Source organism: Lingula anatina, chromosome 4, assembly GCF_051362555.1.
Source record: "Lingula anatina isolate TDL-2025a chromosome 4, LinAna3.0, whole genome shotgun sequence".
Taxonomy (NCBI): Eukaryota; Metazoa; Brachiopoda; class Lingulata; order Lingulida; family Lingulidae; genus Lingula; species Lingula anatina.
Genome location: NC_141770.1, coordinates 28,254,594 through 28,270,541, shown reverse-complemented (window position 1 = coordinate 28,270,541; position 15,948 = coordinate 28,254,594). Strand labels below are relative to the sequence as shown.

At 39.2% G+C, this 15,948-nt stretch overlaps 1 protein-coding gene across 1 annotated transcript; it reads right to left on the bottom strand.

Annotated features, from left to right (window-relative positions):
• Positions 1–5,543: 5,543 nt before the first annotated feature.
• LOC147762714 (neurotrypsin-like) lies at positions 5,544–7,198 on the bottom strand. The gene is made up of 6 exons (XM_087011509.1): positions 7,192–7,198; positions 6,862–7,000; positions 6,558–6,742; positions 6,154–6,292; positions 5,866–6,050; positions 5,544–5,686 (listed from the first exon to the last, which is right to left on the bottom strand). Exons 1-6 carry the CDS (start codon positions 7,196–7,198, stop codon positions 5,544–5,546), a joined length of 798 nt encoding a protein of 265 aa, XP_086867635.1.
• Between the last annotated feature and the right edge of the window lie 8,750 nt (positions 7,199–15,948).

Genomic DNA, 15,948 nt, shown 5'->3' with positions numbered 1-15,948 from the left:
TAATGCATATGTTAATTAAAGGCAAAAATTGGAAAGTTATTAAGCCTCGGTCACAACCGGCCGCAAGGGCTCTTACGGCCTGTTTGCGTCCAAATTTTGCGCAGAATCTCACATGCAGTTCGCAGACAGCCCGTATGCACGTAGGAGGAAGTTGGACATGTCCAAAAGATTCTACGAATAATCTGCGAACAGCGAGACCGCAAACGTAACTTGCTTCGCTCGCAAGGAGTTCGCAAGTGAGATGCGCGTGGTCCAAGAGGCACGTCGCAAGCAATGAAGGAGCAAGTGCCTTTTGCGTGATGAGTGCTGCGCTCCCCCTCACAACTAACGATCAAAGCTGAAAGCACAGCGGAAGTGCAATGCACGTGCGTCACCCCTACGCCAGGAGAATAAAAGGTGTTCTCACGACGCACGGTTGTGTCTCGAAAATTGACGAAGATCGTGCAACATGTGCAACAAGTTTTAAAATTTTAGAATTTTGCTTAATTCAGATTCTAATATGCCTTCAAAGGGCAAGAAAATAAAAAAAAACCGTAGAGAGCAGGAAAGAAGGGAGAAAGAATAAGAAAGAAGGGGAGAACAATAGGCAAAACTGACGTACGCGTACGTCATCACAGGTGTGTGAGGCAAGTGTGAGGCAAAATGGAACTACATGTACTTTCGCCGTGCGTTGCTTTCTCTTCAATAGTGGTGAGTGCGTGCCACGTACGCAGGTAGCAAGACAAACCCAAGAAATGAGTACAATTTCCAGGGCCCCTGCACCTTGCAATTAGCGTTCCTGCTTGGAAGGACATTTCATTTGGCCCTTGCAACTCGCAAGGCAGACTTTCGTCTACCTCTACGACCTCCACGACTCCTACTGCGTGCAAAATTCGCAGGGGATGTACGATCCTAAAATCAGTGCGTCCGGTTGTGACCGTGGCTTTAGTTACACACAGTAGATCGATATGAAATAGCACCAATCGTTCAAAGTACCTTGTTCAGGTTTCTTTTATGTAAAATATTTACCTAGATACATGTAATAACGCATTTTTAAACAATTTAAGAGCAAAATTCCTTTCTCCGTATGGGATGTCTTAAAGAGAAGTATACATAAATAATCCCGGACTCGGCTGACGTATACATGGAGAGGCCAAAAGCCTTGCACAGTACGTCATTATGGCTGATGCTCCAATTGTTCAGATGAGTTTGCTTAGTTTTCAGTTTTAGTTTTTAGTGCATGCAATATTTAACATGGGATTTTAAGCAACAAATATTTAGCGTGCCGTTAAATAAATACGTCTCCTTCGTAACCATCGTAGCAAACGCAATGGTGTTTTACACATGCGTTGTGGTGAGTAAGCCTATGCAACTTTCTCCGGTGATGCTATCGGTTAGGCAGTTCTAAAACATATCAGATATATAGGCTCACCAGTACAAATGATTTGGAAGCGGACTCTCTGTTATGGGGGACTCTTTGTCATGTTACACACCCTACTCGTAGAGAACGTTTCATGACATGCAACTTGACAGCAAAATGTTTTCCGGTGGTAGATACCTGAACAAACACTGTTATTTAGGTAGGAGTGGCATTAGAAGAACAATGATCCGTCTTCAACGATTATGATGGTGTTTCAGATATCCCAAGCGGACAGCAGGCAGTCAACGACTAAACAATGATACTGCTCCCAGATGACAGAAGTGTTGGGTAAATGGTTTGGAGGAAAGTTGGTGAGAAGCTTTATTTCGAATTATCTGCCACTGGTGGACATGACTCACCGAATAGCAGCTATGTGGTAGGGTGTGTATTGGCTAGCACTGGGTCGGGAACCTTAACCTTCAAGAGACCAAGCTATTTTACTGACTGAAATGACCAAGTGGGGTCATCTATGACCCCATTGTGCTCTGTACAGGGATCCTTATTATCAAAGGCTGTTGAGGGTTTATCACACCTATACTACTCCCAGGATTTAAGACAAGCACTTTGTAATGATCTAATGTAATAAGTATATGGTAAAAATACTTTTATTGCATGAAATAACCAAGCACAGATTTTAAGAACAACATTACAGCGGTATTTAGACAGTCCTTGACAGTTTCCACTTGCAGAATTATTTACCTTTTTATTTGCCACACTAAATGAAAAAAGTACATTACAAAATTACTTTGAATAAAAATAATTTGACTTATGTTGAGATAGCATCCTGTTAACTTCAGTAAGAATAATTAGCTGACTTGCTGAGTAGAGAATACCCTAATGCTGGTAAGGAAGTCATACTACTCAGAACACATTCAATCAACCTACGTGTATGTTACTACCACATCTGTGTATAAAACAAAATCCACACAAACAATTTGTTAATATATGTATAATATGATATCAACAGAATTCTTTACATTTTCGAAATATCCGAAAATTGTAACCGTCAAAATGAGAGACCCAATTATGAGAAAAAGTTCCAACAAAGCTACTGAAATTAGAATCAGCAATGCACTATTAGTAACACTTCAAGCACAATCTTCACAAACCACTTATTTGTGCCTATGTTTTGGGCCAACTGGCTGGTTGCATGAAGCACATGCATGTGACATTTTCCTGCCAGTGTTGCGTGGGCAAAACTTTGAATAAAATTTAAAAACTAATATTTAAAAACCAATGCTTCTCTTTGGGGTAATAAATGACCCCACAAGATTTTGTGATGTATACGCCACACTAATTGGTTGATCCCTACAAAAAACTGTGAAAGTGTGTAGGGTTATTAGACTAACAAACTCATGCAAGGAAAGAAAATTCGAATAAAAAATCAAGAGATGGCACATTAAATCATATGGCTGGGGTCGTAAATGACCCCACTCGGTCACTTGAGGGTTAAATATTCATTGGTCATACAATTGGTAAGATTTAATAAAAATAATCCATCAAGAAGCTGAATACAAACGCAACCATTGGGTAATGACTTGTTTATTTGCATTATAGTGCTATTTCTGGTTAGTGGATTGTATCATCCTGCCCGACTGTGACCCAGAAGTGAAAAAATGTATTACGTAAACAAGTTTTTCATGGTAATTATATTCTTGTATTGGATTTGGCGGCCATCTTGTGAAACCGTGCATATCTATAATTTCAAAAGTTGCACGCAACATGGTTACTAGGACAGGAAAAAAACGTGTGTAATGAGCTCTACAGTATGTCTAAAAGAGAAATGATTGAATACATTAGCCAACTGTAGCGATAATTGTTATATTTCTAACTGTTGGCAGCCATTTTGGATTATTAAAAGTAAATAGATGTATACGCTATTACAGTGGTAATGGAGTGTTTATGTTCATGGTGCATGTAACTTTGGGTATATCACGTTTAACATGCGGACGTTTATGCTTTTGTTTACTAAGATACTTTGAAAACTTCAAGGCAGGGCAAAAGGAAAAAATATGTCGCTATTTTGTCCAGGTGGAGCATGGACCCTTATTATGCTGTGGGGATATGTTCGTATAGCAAACACCTGACACCAGCATCTTCCGAGTGTGCACAGTCGTTCGATCCCCATCCATTATGGGGACAGTCTTTCAGGGATCCTTCACCACCAGTACAAGCCACTTCATCCATATGAATTGATCCCCAACCCTGGCCAAATCTAGCACTACCGACTGCAGTTGCGCCACGTTCGCTACAAAATCAATTATATTGCATTTAAGCTTCCAACATAAAAAAATATTATCTAATTCTATACATATAGCAGGTTTCAGATAAGTTATTTTTTAAGAATAGCATTTGTGTTCCTATGAGTTAAATTAAAGTTCTACATTGAACAGAGCGTTATGATATAATCAAATATAAAGTCATTAACAGGTTTCAGACATCATCTGGATGGTAATTCACAATATACTAACAACATGTAACAACGGATCTTGCCGTCGGAGACTTCTTCACCTCTCCTTCTACACATTTACAAATTATGAATCATAATCTGTGATTTTCTTTACGTTGATCTATCTACATAGTATGTACATCCTGTTGTACCATGAAAATCTGACTCCCCTAAAAGGTGAGTCACCAGTCAAACTTTCAAAATGAAAAATTTCGCCCAAAATAACTTATAATACATGACATAATAGGTGAAATAAATTTCATAATAAATTTTTGAGTCCCCCCTCCCCACGAAACTTCATAAATCTCACCCGGTCTTCAGTGTTTAGAAGTAGAGACATTTTAAAATTATCATTTTTCGCCACAATTTTCACCACCAAACTTTCAAAAACTAACAACTTATACATCACAATGCAAACTATGTGGAAAATAATGGTCTGTTGACTACATATAAAAAAGGACCTAAATCCCATGGGTATGAAAATGAAGAATGAGATTTTTTTTTTTTTTCGCAATGTATTTTACCATCAGCTTTTCGAATATTTCCAATATATTTTCCATAAAATAAACTAAAAAAATATGAAATGATTACCAATAGGGGAGTCATTGGGTGGTAAAATTCATATTTTTCATTTTCTTATTTTCTCATGAAAATGTATCCTCCATTATGCATACTACAAGATATATAATTTATGAAGTTTTGTTGGGGGAGTCAGAATTACATATGGGGGGGGGGGGTTGTCAGATTTTCATTATGTAATGTCGTCTCCGGGCGTCAGTTTTACATGTTACACCGTTCTCTTTTACCGCCCAAAATAACTTGTAATAAACCATAAACCATTCACCACTGGACAAAAATGGTAAACCATTCACCACTGGACAAAAATGGTAAACCATTCACCACTGGACAAAAATGGTAAACCATTCACCAGCGGACATAAACGGTTAAACATCAACAAAAACGTGACCCATCCTCACCCTTCTGCTTTCTGGTCGATGTTTCTACTTCTATTATTACTTAAGAAAGGATTAGACACTTGTTTTGAATGACTGTGACTTTTCACTCAATTTTTATTACAACTGCTGTTAAGACATGATTCCAGTTAATTTTACATAACCAAACTTGATCTTAACGCTCTGCCCCTGCACAGAACTTAATTATCTTGCTATTCTCATTAAAGTAAGATCAAGTTAATTGTATTTAAATATATATCTTAAAGTTGTACTCCTTAAATCCTTATATCTTAACGTTGTACATAAATAAGAGTATATACCAAGATAGCATAATATTAAAATATAATTTTCTCGTATAAATAAATCTCTCTGGACTAAAACTGGACTTTTATTGATGCTAATGTAGTCGCTTTAATGCACACCATAAATTGGCAAATTTGGTATGTTAGCTTGCTAAAATTTAGACTGCATTCTCATGAACTTAGCGTACAAGCAGGATCGATCCTTCTCAGTGAGGATTCTTGCTAAGGTGCAGGCAATGTAATCAGCTTAATTGTCTGGCAAAGCAACATGAACAGCATCATTGTTCACAGAGTATTCCCGACCTTACACAAGTACTTTAAGTTACGAGCGGGTGTGCCAGACAAACTGAACGCAATTTAGCGAAAATCACCAAGGACTTAGATATTTCCATCTGGTAAGTTAGACTTTTGGGAATGGTACCTTAAAATAAACGATGTACTTACATGTAACCAAGCATTTTGCATACCACACGAGCATCGTTGTCATCCCATCTGTCATCACAGACAGTGCCCCATTTACCGTTGTATAACACCTCAAGTCTTCCCTCACTCTCACGAGAACCATCCACCAATCTCACTTCAACTGCAAGGAATTCCGGAAGATAATCAGAAAAATTTTATATAAGGACTAACCATTTGCCCGACGAGAAAATCATTTAAAGACCATTATGATACCCCTCGGGTCCATGACAGAAATAATGTCAATGCCATTTTGTAGCACGACTAAAACTTGTAAATTAAGAAAACACTCTTTTCACCCACCAGGCCCTGGTGTGAAACATCTGACACCAGCATCCTCAGAGTGACCACAGTCGTGTGACCTCCAACCGTTGTGTCCGCAATCATGGATAGATGCTTCGTTCCCAGAGCAGGCGGCGTTATCCATTAGAATGGGACCAAATCCTCGACCGAAATAAGTGCCGTTAAAGGATACAGAATACTTGGGGCTGGAATTTGTAAGCCACATTAATTTGGTTGACATTAGCAGGTTTTTATAATGATAGAAATTCATTATGATTAAAATGAGTAGCGAAAGAAACATGTGCTTACTTGTAACCAAGCATTCTGCAGACCACACGGGCATCGTTGCCATCCCAGTCGTCATCACAGACAGTGCCCCATTCACCGTTGTGGAACATCTCAACTCTTCCCTCACCGGCACGAGAACCGCCCAACAATCTCACTTTAACTACAACAAATTACAGATGACGATGTTTTTGCTTTTTTATGTCGACTATATTATATTATATTATATTATATTATATTATATTATATTATATTATATTATATTATATTATATTATATTATATTATATTATATTGATCTTAAAGTTTTCGAGTATATTCAAGATTTTAAAAAGGGCTTAAGACTCGGGTCCATGGCAAAAATAATTTAAATAGCATTATGTAGAATGATTATAATACGTGATTGAAGAAAACAGTCTGTTCACCCACCAGGTGCTGCTGTTGTGCCACATCTGACACCAGCATCCTCAGAGTGATCACAGTTGTGTGTCCCCCAACCATTGTGACTGCAATTTTTGATAGAACTCTCACTCCCAGAGCAGGCGACATTTTCCATAAGAATGGAACCAGTACCTTTTCCAAAATAAGGGCCGAAGGAAACAGAGCAGCTTGGGCTGGAATTTGTAAACCACGTCATATAAGTTGACATTGCTAGATTTAAAAAAGAACATGAGTAACTTTTTTATGATAAAAGTGAATAACAAAAGAAACATAAAATAAACAATGTGCTTACTTGTACCCAAGCATTCTGCAGACCACACGGGCATCCAAGTCATCCCAGCCGTCATCACAGACAGTGCCCCATTCACCGTTGTGGAGCACTTCGACTCTGCCCTCACCGGCACGAGCACCACCCACCAATCTCACTTCAACTGCAAGGAATTGTGGATAACGATCAGCAAAGTTTTATATAAGCACTAACCATTTTATAACACCTTGCTGACAGCAACTTGTTATTAGAGGATATTACCTACATAAGAGGATTGTGGGAAATGACAAAATTATAAATGTAAACAAGACGTGTAATAGAGGGGTCATGTGCGTTACCATAATTCTGTTATACTTGACATTTTATATGTTTTTCCATTTTTATTTTATTATAAAAAATCACTTCATTTGATGAGAATGTTTTAAAATCTCTAAAATAATCATATTTACATATATAACACACATTAGTGCAGTTCAAAATGTAATATAGATAATTTAATGTTGGCGGCCATATTGGATTTAGCAGTGATTTTGAAGATAACTGGTAGTTTTTTTTTTCTTACAACTAGTTTAAGAAGAGTGATCTAATTTGTCACATGTTGTTTTCTAGCATGAAAGTTATATTAATGTGACTATTGATTTTGCCAGAATAGATTGCATAAATAAGGTAATATCAAAATAATTAGAGCATTTATCATATTTAGACATCAATAAATCAATGAATTTCATAAAGATATCAACGAAAAGCCGAACATTTAATTATTTGTCATGGAAACGGAATATGTTATTCTTATATGTATAAACCTCGGTTTTAGAAAATGTTGGTGAAAATGGACGCCATCTTGAAATTGGTGGCCATCTTGCAGAAGTTACTTGAAGCTTCACGTAGCATCTAGAATCTAGCACAAATATGTGTATGTGTGACAGGATTGAAAATTAATCCTTGATTTATTGACATTTTTATAAGGTCACATATCATAATTCATTTTAGTCTACTAGAACGAATGAAAATTAATTCTAAATATTTCTGTACATAAGACACTTGTTAATGCGTGTTCTAGATGCTGTACAACTTTTTCAATTTCATTCCGGTTCCCATAGGAGAAAAAAGTATTCTCACTGACTTACTGAAAGCAAATGAATAATCGACGGAACCAGCCATCAATGCAAGAACAAGGGTGGAGAACATCAACAATCCCATAACCAATGTGTGGAGTCAGCGATGTAGGCTTTGATGCTAAAATAACAAGATTGCAGCCATAGAAATTATTTGTAACTGTTGACTACTAGTTGTGGGCATGTTTATCCACGTCAGTGCCTCTCATCTCCCACATACCCCCTGTATGCTTATTCTGATACTTCCCGCACGAAAATGCAGTAGTAAGAAGTAGCAAAGAAGCATTAATGCAGTAGTGGTGTGGAGCATATTTGCAGTAAAAATGCAGTACAGCCTACAGCAATTCTACACCAAAAAGTACATAGGTTTGTACAGAGAGGAGCATTAATGCAGTAGATTAGCAGCATGATAGAAGCACGACTCAAATATTCTAATTAGCTCCCAAATCGAAGCAGATTTTAGGCATGTTTGCAGCCTGATTGCAGTAGTCTACTGCGCTAGAGTATCTACTGCGTTTTCGTGCGGGTTAAAAACGTATCCTACTTGCCAACCTTTCTAAACGGTCTGCTTATAGTCAATGCATTGTGTTCCCTTTCCCCATTAGTCTACATGTCTATTTCCCCACTAATTGTTACTGCACAACCAAACTGATTTCTAAATTCCCTGATGGGATTGCACGTTTCTTTAATCTTAGGGACCATTCTCAGACCCTGTCGCAATAACTATGGATTGATCTATTCCTGAGGGGATTCTCGCAAAATTGCAAACAACTTAAGCGGCTTAGATGTCTGCCACGCCTACTGAAGCTGCTAAGGGGTAATTGAATATCGTTGAACAGCTTTAGATAGCTTAATTGCTGATAGCAAGCGAGAAAACGCTGGGAGATAGATTGATCATGTTGCATATATCTATGTATGGAACGCAGTCTAAGACTGCATTTCCATATATTTAGATCGATCCATCTAGATCGACCTAACTCCCTGGATGTTCACGCTAAATTGCTGTCAGCCGAGCGTGCACGGTAGTAATTACCCCCTTACAGCTTTTAGTAGGCGGGACAGACGCTTAAGCCGGCTAAGCTGACAGTAATCTAGTGAGACTCCTCACATGGATAGATCGATCTAAAATCTGTGGGATTGGGGTCTAAATGTGCTAACTATTATTTCCTCTAAATTTTCAGTATACTCCGGCTCAAAATGATGGAATATTTTCTTTAAAAATCCATGTATTCGCTTCTGTATATTTCACGGTGGCAAATTTCAAAAAACCATTGGTATACCTAGCTAGGGAAACCACGCCTTGGATGCGGAACCAATTCGTTGAATAATGTTCAATTGGCAATGATAATTGTGTGACAAGTTTAAAAAGAATTTTAGGTAACATTTGCGTTAAGGCCCCTCACGATGACGCTTGTAAGGTTACGGTTATTTTTTGTCAAATTTTGTAAAGCAGGTAATACATATAATATGTACACAGTAATACATATAACACAATAGTTATCTTCATTATAAATTAAGAGTGAGACTCGTAATGGTACATTAAATTTCCTTCAAGATAAAACTTACCTCGTTTACACTGCAGTCTGATCGGAACAAAACTTGTCAATAAATCTATTTTACTTGATAAACTGCCAGTACGTGTCTTGCCGTCCGTGGTGACACACGTGGCAGACGACAAACCAACCAATGACTGTCGTTCTCATCTGAATATACCCGTTTATGGATACCCCCCCCCCCAACCACCTCCATTACCAAAGGCCCATTTAAATGCTTCGATCATTTTTCTCTCATCGTGAAACATCAATAATTAATTTGGCTTCATGAGTACCTGCAGTTTTAACATCATTGAACACGTTGCGAGGACATTAATACCCCGTCCCCTCTTTTCTATCACGACCCTCCGATAATCTGATGAAATCCATCCTTGCTGTCTAGTAATGTCGAACATAATATATTCCATGTTTTACTCAGCATTGAATCTTTCTACTTTGTAACAGCATACAGTGAGACTGTCCAGGATGTGACCGAAAACCGAAAGCTTTGTGAGTAATATCTAACTTTAATATTGTATAGAAATGAAGTTTAGACGTATGACCACTATCCTCCAATGAGTTTAAGAGAATAATTGATAACGAACATTTTAAGTTCCTCCTGAACGATAAGTTGTTGGTATAGATGTCCTTACCTGTGTCTGTGTGTATAAATTGCTGACATTAGGAGTGTTGAATTAACATCAGAAATTAACATACAGACTACGTCTCCTAAGCATTATTGTGAATTTTTGGCATATAACGCTTAGGAAAATACGAAACATCCAGTAAGACTAATGGATATTGATTTTGTTCACATCCTCTCTAACAATAATTCTGACATTGAAGGCAAGCTTTCTTTTTTTCTGTACTTGATACGCAATATTCTATCTATTATCATCATATTATTAAAACTTGTGGAATGGTTGATTAATATCCAAAACTAACATAGCAAAATTCGTCTCCTGGGCCTTTAATTAGATCAAATGTATATTGATACAGTCCTACCGCTTGAAACAGTTATTGGTACCTGTATAATGCTTAGGAAAATATGAAACAACCAGTAAGACTAATGAAACGTGTTTGACTATACGACCTCTCTAACTCTGACCCAGGAAGTGAAGGCAAACAATATGCTATTTTGTACAAAAGACGCAATTTGTTTTATTAGGTCATCATTTTATCAAACCCATGATCCATTTATTAATTCCACTGTGTCAAAATGGTGAATGAAAAGACTTGATTAGAAATTAATTATACTGAGTGGTTCGATTCGTTGAGATAGCGTCAGTTATTCAAAAAGCCCGTTTAAACAGTCTGTCGCTTGCAAGCATTTTGCAAATTATCTTTTTTTTTTCATATCCTTGCATATTAGCAGCAAATTCGAAATAAAGCATCATCTTTCTTGCAAACTTCCCTTTATCTTATATATAAATGAGGTGTGTTTTTAAAAACTTCGATCAAACATCTATGTATGAATAGAGCCTAGGTACCGCTAGAAAAGATAATGGACGCCAGTATAAAGCATTCGGAAAATATGAAACTACAAGTAAGCCTAATGGAAAATGTGTTTGTTTACGACCTCTTTAACTTTGCCCAGGCAATGAACTCAAGTTGTCTGTTATTTTGTATTATATACAAAATACGATATGAAATTAGGTCATCATATTTTCAAAACTGCAATGCATATGTTAATTAAACTGACAAGCAAATCAGTGAATCTATTTTACTTCATGCACTACCAGTACGCGTCACAACGTCCGTGGTGACACATGTGGCAGACGACAAACCAACCAATGACTGTCGTTCTCATCTGAATATACCCCCGTTACAAAAGGCCCCGTTTAAATTTTCCATCATTTTTCTCTCACCGTGAAACATTAATAATTAATTTGGTTTCATGAACATATCTGGAAATCTGCAGTATTAACATCATTGAACATTTGACCACGTTGCGAGGACATTAATGTCCCGTCCCCTCTTTTCTATCACGATCCTCCGATATTCTGATGAAATCCATCCTTGCTGTCTAATAATATCGAACATAAAATATTCCATGTTCTACCCAGCACTGAAGCTTTCTACTTTCTAACAGCATACATTGAGAATGTCCAGGATGTGACCGAAAACCGAAAGCTTTGTGAGGAATATCTAGCTTGAATATTGTGTAGAAATGAAGTTAATACGTATGACCACTATCCTCCAATGAGTTTAAGAGAATAATTGAGAACGAACATTTTAAGTTCTCCTGAACGACAAGTTGTTGGTATAGATGTCCTTATCAGTGTGTGTTTGTAAGTTGCTGAGATCAGGAGTGTTGAATTAATATCGAAAATTAACATACTGACTACGTCTCCTAAGCAATAAACCACGGCTAGCACGTAGAACAAAAGACTAGCACGTAGGGCAAGAGACTAGCACGTAGAACAGCGGATTTAATTACATTTGGATTGGGGGGGGGGGGGGGCGGGTCCGGAACGGAACGCCCCCCTTGGTGTGGGAATCGGTGTTCAGGAGAGCAAACAGTAGCCTTCGGTGCGGTTTAAAACTACGATTTAGCTAGTCAAAATTCTTATTTTAAGAGGGGAATATTGGTGTGATATATTTTTCAGAAACCGGAAAGGGGGGGGGGGGGTCAGGACCCCCTGACCCCCTAAATCTGCCACTGATGGGAGAGAAGTAGTGTTTTGTGGGAACTTCTGCCGTATCTAAACTGCTGCGCCTGCGGCTCGACAATACACTCGTAATATTTCACGTACAGCTCGGCGACTCGTATTGTATCTATCACTTAATGTGTATTTTTAGCATATTTTTAGCATCATTGATCAATTTACCACGTTGATGAAGCCGTACTGCTTCAAATGGTAATGGAAACCAGTATATAACGCTAAGGAAAATATGAAACCTCCAGTAAGACTAATGGAAATTGAATTTGTTCACAACCTCTTTAACAATAAATCTGACAGTGAAAGCAAGCTTTCTGTTTTTCTGTACTTGATACCCAATATTCTTTCTATTATCATCATATTATCATAACTTGTAGAATGGTGGGTTAATATCCATAACTAACATAGCAAAATTCGGCTCCTGAGCCTTCAATCTAGAAACGATAATGGACGCCAGTATAACGTATTCGGAAAATATGAAACTACCAGTAAGCCTGATAGAAAATGTTTTTGTTTACGACCTCTTCAACTTTGAACCAGTTATTGAAGGCAAGCTGTCTGTTATTTTGTATTATCTACAAAGTCCTTTTTAAAATTAGGTCATCATTTTTTTAATAACTGTAATGCATGTGTCAATTAAAGGCAAAAATTGGATAAATATTAAGCCGGTCACAACCGGCCGCAGGAGCTCTTACGGCCTCCTTGCCACCAAATTTTGCGCAGAATCTCACATGCAATTCGCAGACAGCTCGTATGCACGTACGGAGGAAGTTGGACATGTCCAAAAGATTCTACGAATAATCTGCGAAGAGCGAGGCCGCAAACGTAACTTGCTTCACTTGCAAGGAGTTCGCAAGTGAGACGTGCGTGGTCCGAGACGCACATCGCAAGCAATGAAGGAGCAAGTGCCTTTTGCGTGTTGAGTGCGGCGCACGCCCTCACAACTAACGATCAAAGTCAAAAGCACCGCGGAAATGCGTTGCACGTGCGTCACCCATACGTCAGGAGAATAAAAGGTTTTCTCACGACGCACGGTCGTGTCTCGAAAATTAACGAAAATTGTGCAACATGTGCAAAAAATTTCAAAAAATTAGAATTTTGCTTAATTCAGATTCTAATATGCCTCCAATGGTCAAGAAAAAAGCCTTAGAGCAGGTAAGAAGGGAGAAAGAAGAAAAAAGAAGGGCAGAACAGTAGGCAAAACTGAGGCACGCAGTTAGTACGTCATCAAAAGTGTGTGAGGCAAGTGTGAAGCAAAATGGAACTACTTTCGCCGTGCGTTACTTTCTCTTCAATAGTGGTGAGTGCGTGCCACGTACGCAGGTAGCAAGACAAACCCAAGAAATGAGTACAATCTCCAGGGCCCCTGCAACTTGCAATTAGCGTTCCTGCTTGGAAGGACATTTCATTTGGCCCTCGCAACTCGCAAGGCAGACTTTCGTCTATCTCTAGGACCTCCACGGCTCCTAATGCACGCAAAATTTTCAGGAGATGTACGATCCTAAAATCCGTGCGTCCGGTTGTGACCGTGGCTTTATACCCCCGTCACACTAGAGGCAGAATGAACAAGAATGACGTCGGAAAGACAATTCTTTGTGCATTCCTGGATATTCAAAGAGCATTCTAAAAATTCTGAGTGCATTTCAAATAGTTTTACCCATTCTTGTGGTCGGCCTGAATGTTAAAAACTTTCGAAGCGCATTCCAAGTGGAAAATTATCGAATGGCATTTGAATAGTATTCTAACAGCAGTGTGTCTGCATTCTTAATATTCTCACGGCATTCCAACAACATTCAAAACATTCTGATCACATTGAGGGATATTCGAACTGGTACGCGACTTAAGGCCCCCGTCGCACTTACTCGGAACCAGCAGGAATCAAGGTAGAACCAGCCAGAATGAATAAATTGAAAAATTCGTGCCATAAGCGGGAGGGAATTTCAAATTGCAGTCAGAATATTCCGAATGAAATTCAAATGCCGTAAGAGTGTGCTTTTACTGCTGGCCGAATACAGGCAGAAGTATGTAAGAAGATGCCTCGAATGATATATGAAGCGAACTCAAATGCAGTCAACTACTCCCCGTATAGCTGCCTATGATGGTCTGAAATATAAAAATTTCAAACATAATGCAGCTGAAATACCTAAAGTACTTAATTAAAATTACTTTCTAACATGTTTAGAATGTAACACGATGCCCAGCGTGTATAAATAACGCCACAGGGATGGTAACTGATCATAATGTTTCGAATGCTGTCGGAATGCCGTGATAATATTTAGAATGCAGTCATAGTGCAGTTAGAATACTGTTCAAATGCCATTCGATAAGTTTCCTCTTGGAATTCACTTCGAAAGTTTTTGCATGACAAAAACATTCGAGCCGGCCACAAGAATGGGTAAAAATATTTAAAATGCACTCAGAATTTTAAAATGTTTTTAGAATGCTATTCGAATATCCTGGAATGCACAACAAAATTCTTCGCTCGGGCTCATTCTTCTTCTTCATTCCTGCTGATTCCGAATAAGTGTGACGGGGGTATAAGTTACACACAGTAGATCGATATGTTGAAATAGCACCAATCGTTCAAAGTATTGTAACGCGACGCGGCCGTCCGCCTCGAATCGGCGACGACACCCCGACGCGGTGTGGGATTGATGTTGCCTGTACCTTGGGGAAAGTCTATCCCCAACCTTCAGAAATAAAAAGACATGCATTACATTTCCAATATGATTATTAAATCTCCAAACATTGAATACAAAAATTCATGCAATATAAACGTGACTTATGGCCACAATAGTTCATGCATTTCCAAGTATCCTTTGACGTGACTTATGGTCATTAAAGTTCATAAATTTCAAATGTTGCGCGCGACGACAGCATCTGGGTAGTAAAACGAAGACAACGAAGACATTTCTGGTAGCGTCGTGGCTTGCGTAGTCTTCTTATGGGTAGCGCAGCGGTTCCCGTAGATCGCGTATCTTCTCATATGGATTATCGTACGTGGTCAATCTTATGGTAGCGTCGTGGCTCGCGTACTCTTCTTATGGGTAGCTCAGCGGTTCCCGTAGATCGCGTATCTTCTCATATGGATTATCGTACGTGGTCAATCTTATGGTAGCGTCGTGGCTCGCGTAGCCTTCTTATGGGTAGCGCAGCGGTTGCCGTAGATCGCGTATCTTCTCATATGGATTACCGTACGTAGTCTTCTTATGGTAGCGTCGTGGCTCGCGTAGTGTCACTCATCTCCGTGGTGCTGTCCGTTCTGTAATTCTCTTTTCAAGATGATGTCCTCATGGTAGGGAGTTCATACCGCATCGCACGGCCGCAGTCGCTAGGGGAATCCAAGTCAGCTCTCGGTGTGCACCCTCTCCCGACAGCCCGGTTCCAGCTTCACCAGCTCTGATGTGGATGCGGCGATACTCTCTACCAGAAATGCGCAAGGGTGCGGGTCAAGTGATACCAACTCAATACTGACAATCTTTCCGGTCACCAGTGACGAGGGCGCGGGGGATCGCAGCGGCCTTCAAACCAATCAGTGGAGATCTTGGCGGCGCTGAAACCCTTTGACTCGGGACCAGTGATCGTTGGCACCGAAAGAGCAAGGTTAATCTTCGCATATCACAAGCCCACATTTTCCACTCCCTGAGCACCGTCTGTTCCGTGTGAAATCTCCGAACTCGCATGGGCGGGGACGGGGGTTCGCAGGGAAGCACCGTAAGGGATCGGCCCGCTACGGCCTTACGTCCCGTGGCAGGGGTTGGACAATCTTCACCACGTCTCCGTTTCTAAGGTCACAGTCGG

Excerpts from the sequence above, each read along its gene's own strand:
- LOC147762714 (XM_087011509.1), bottom strand. Across the intron at positions 6,051-6,153 it reads TGCAGAATGCTTGGTTACAA|CCCCAAGTATTCTGTATCCT; the intron begins GTAAGCACATGT and ends TACAAATTCCAG. Across the intron at positions 5,687-5,865 it reads ATGTTTCACACCAGGGCCTG|TTGAAGTGAGATTGGTGGAT; the intron begins GTGGGTGAAAAG and ends AATTCCTTGCAG.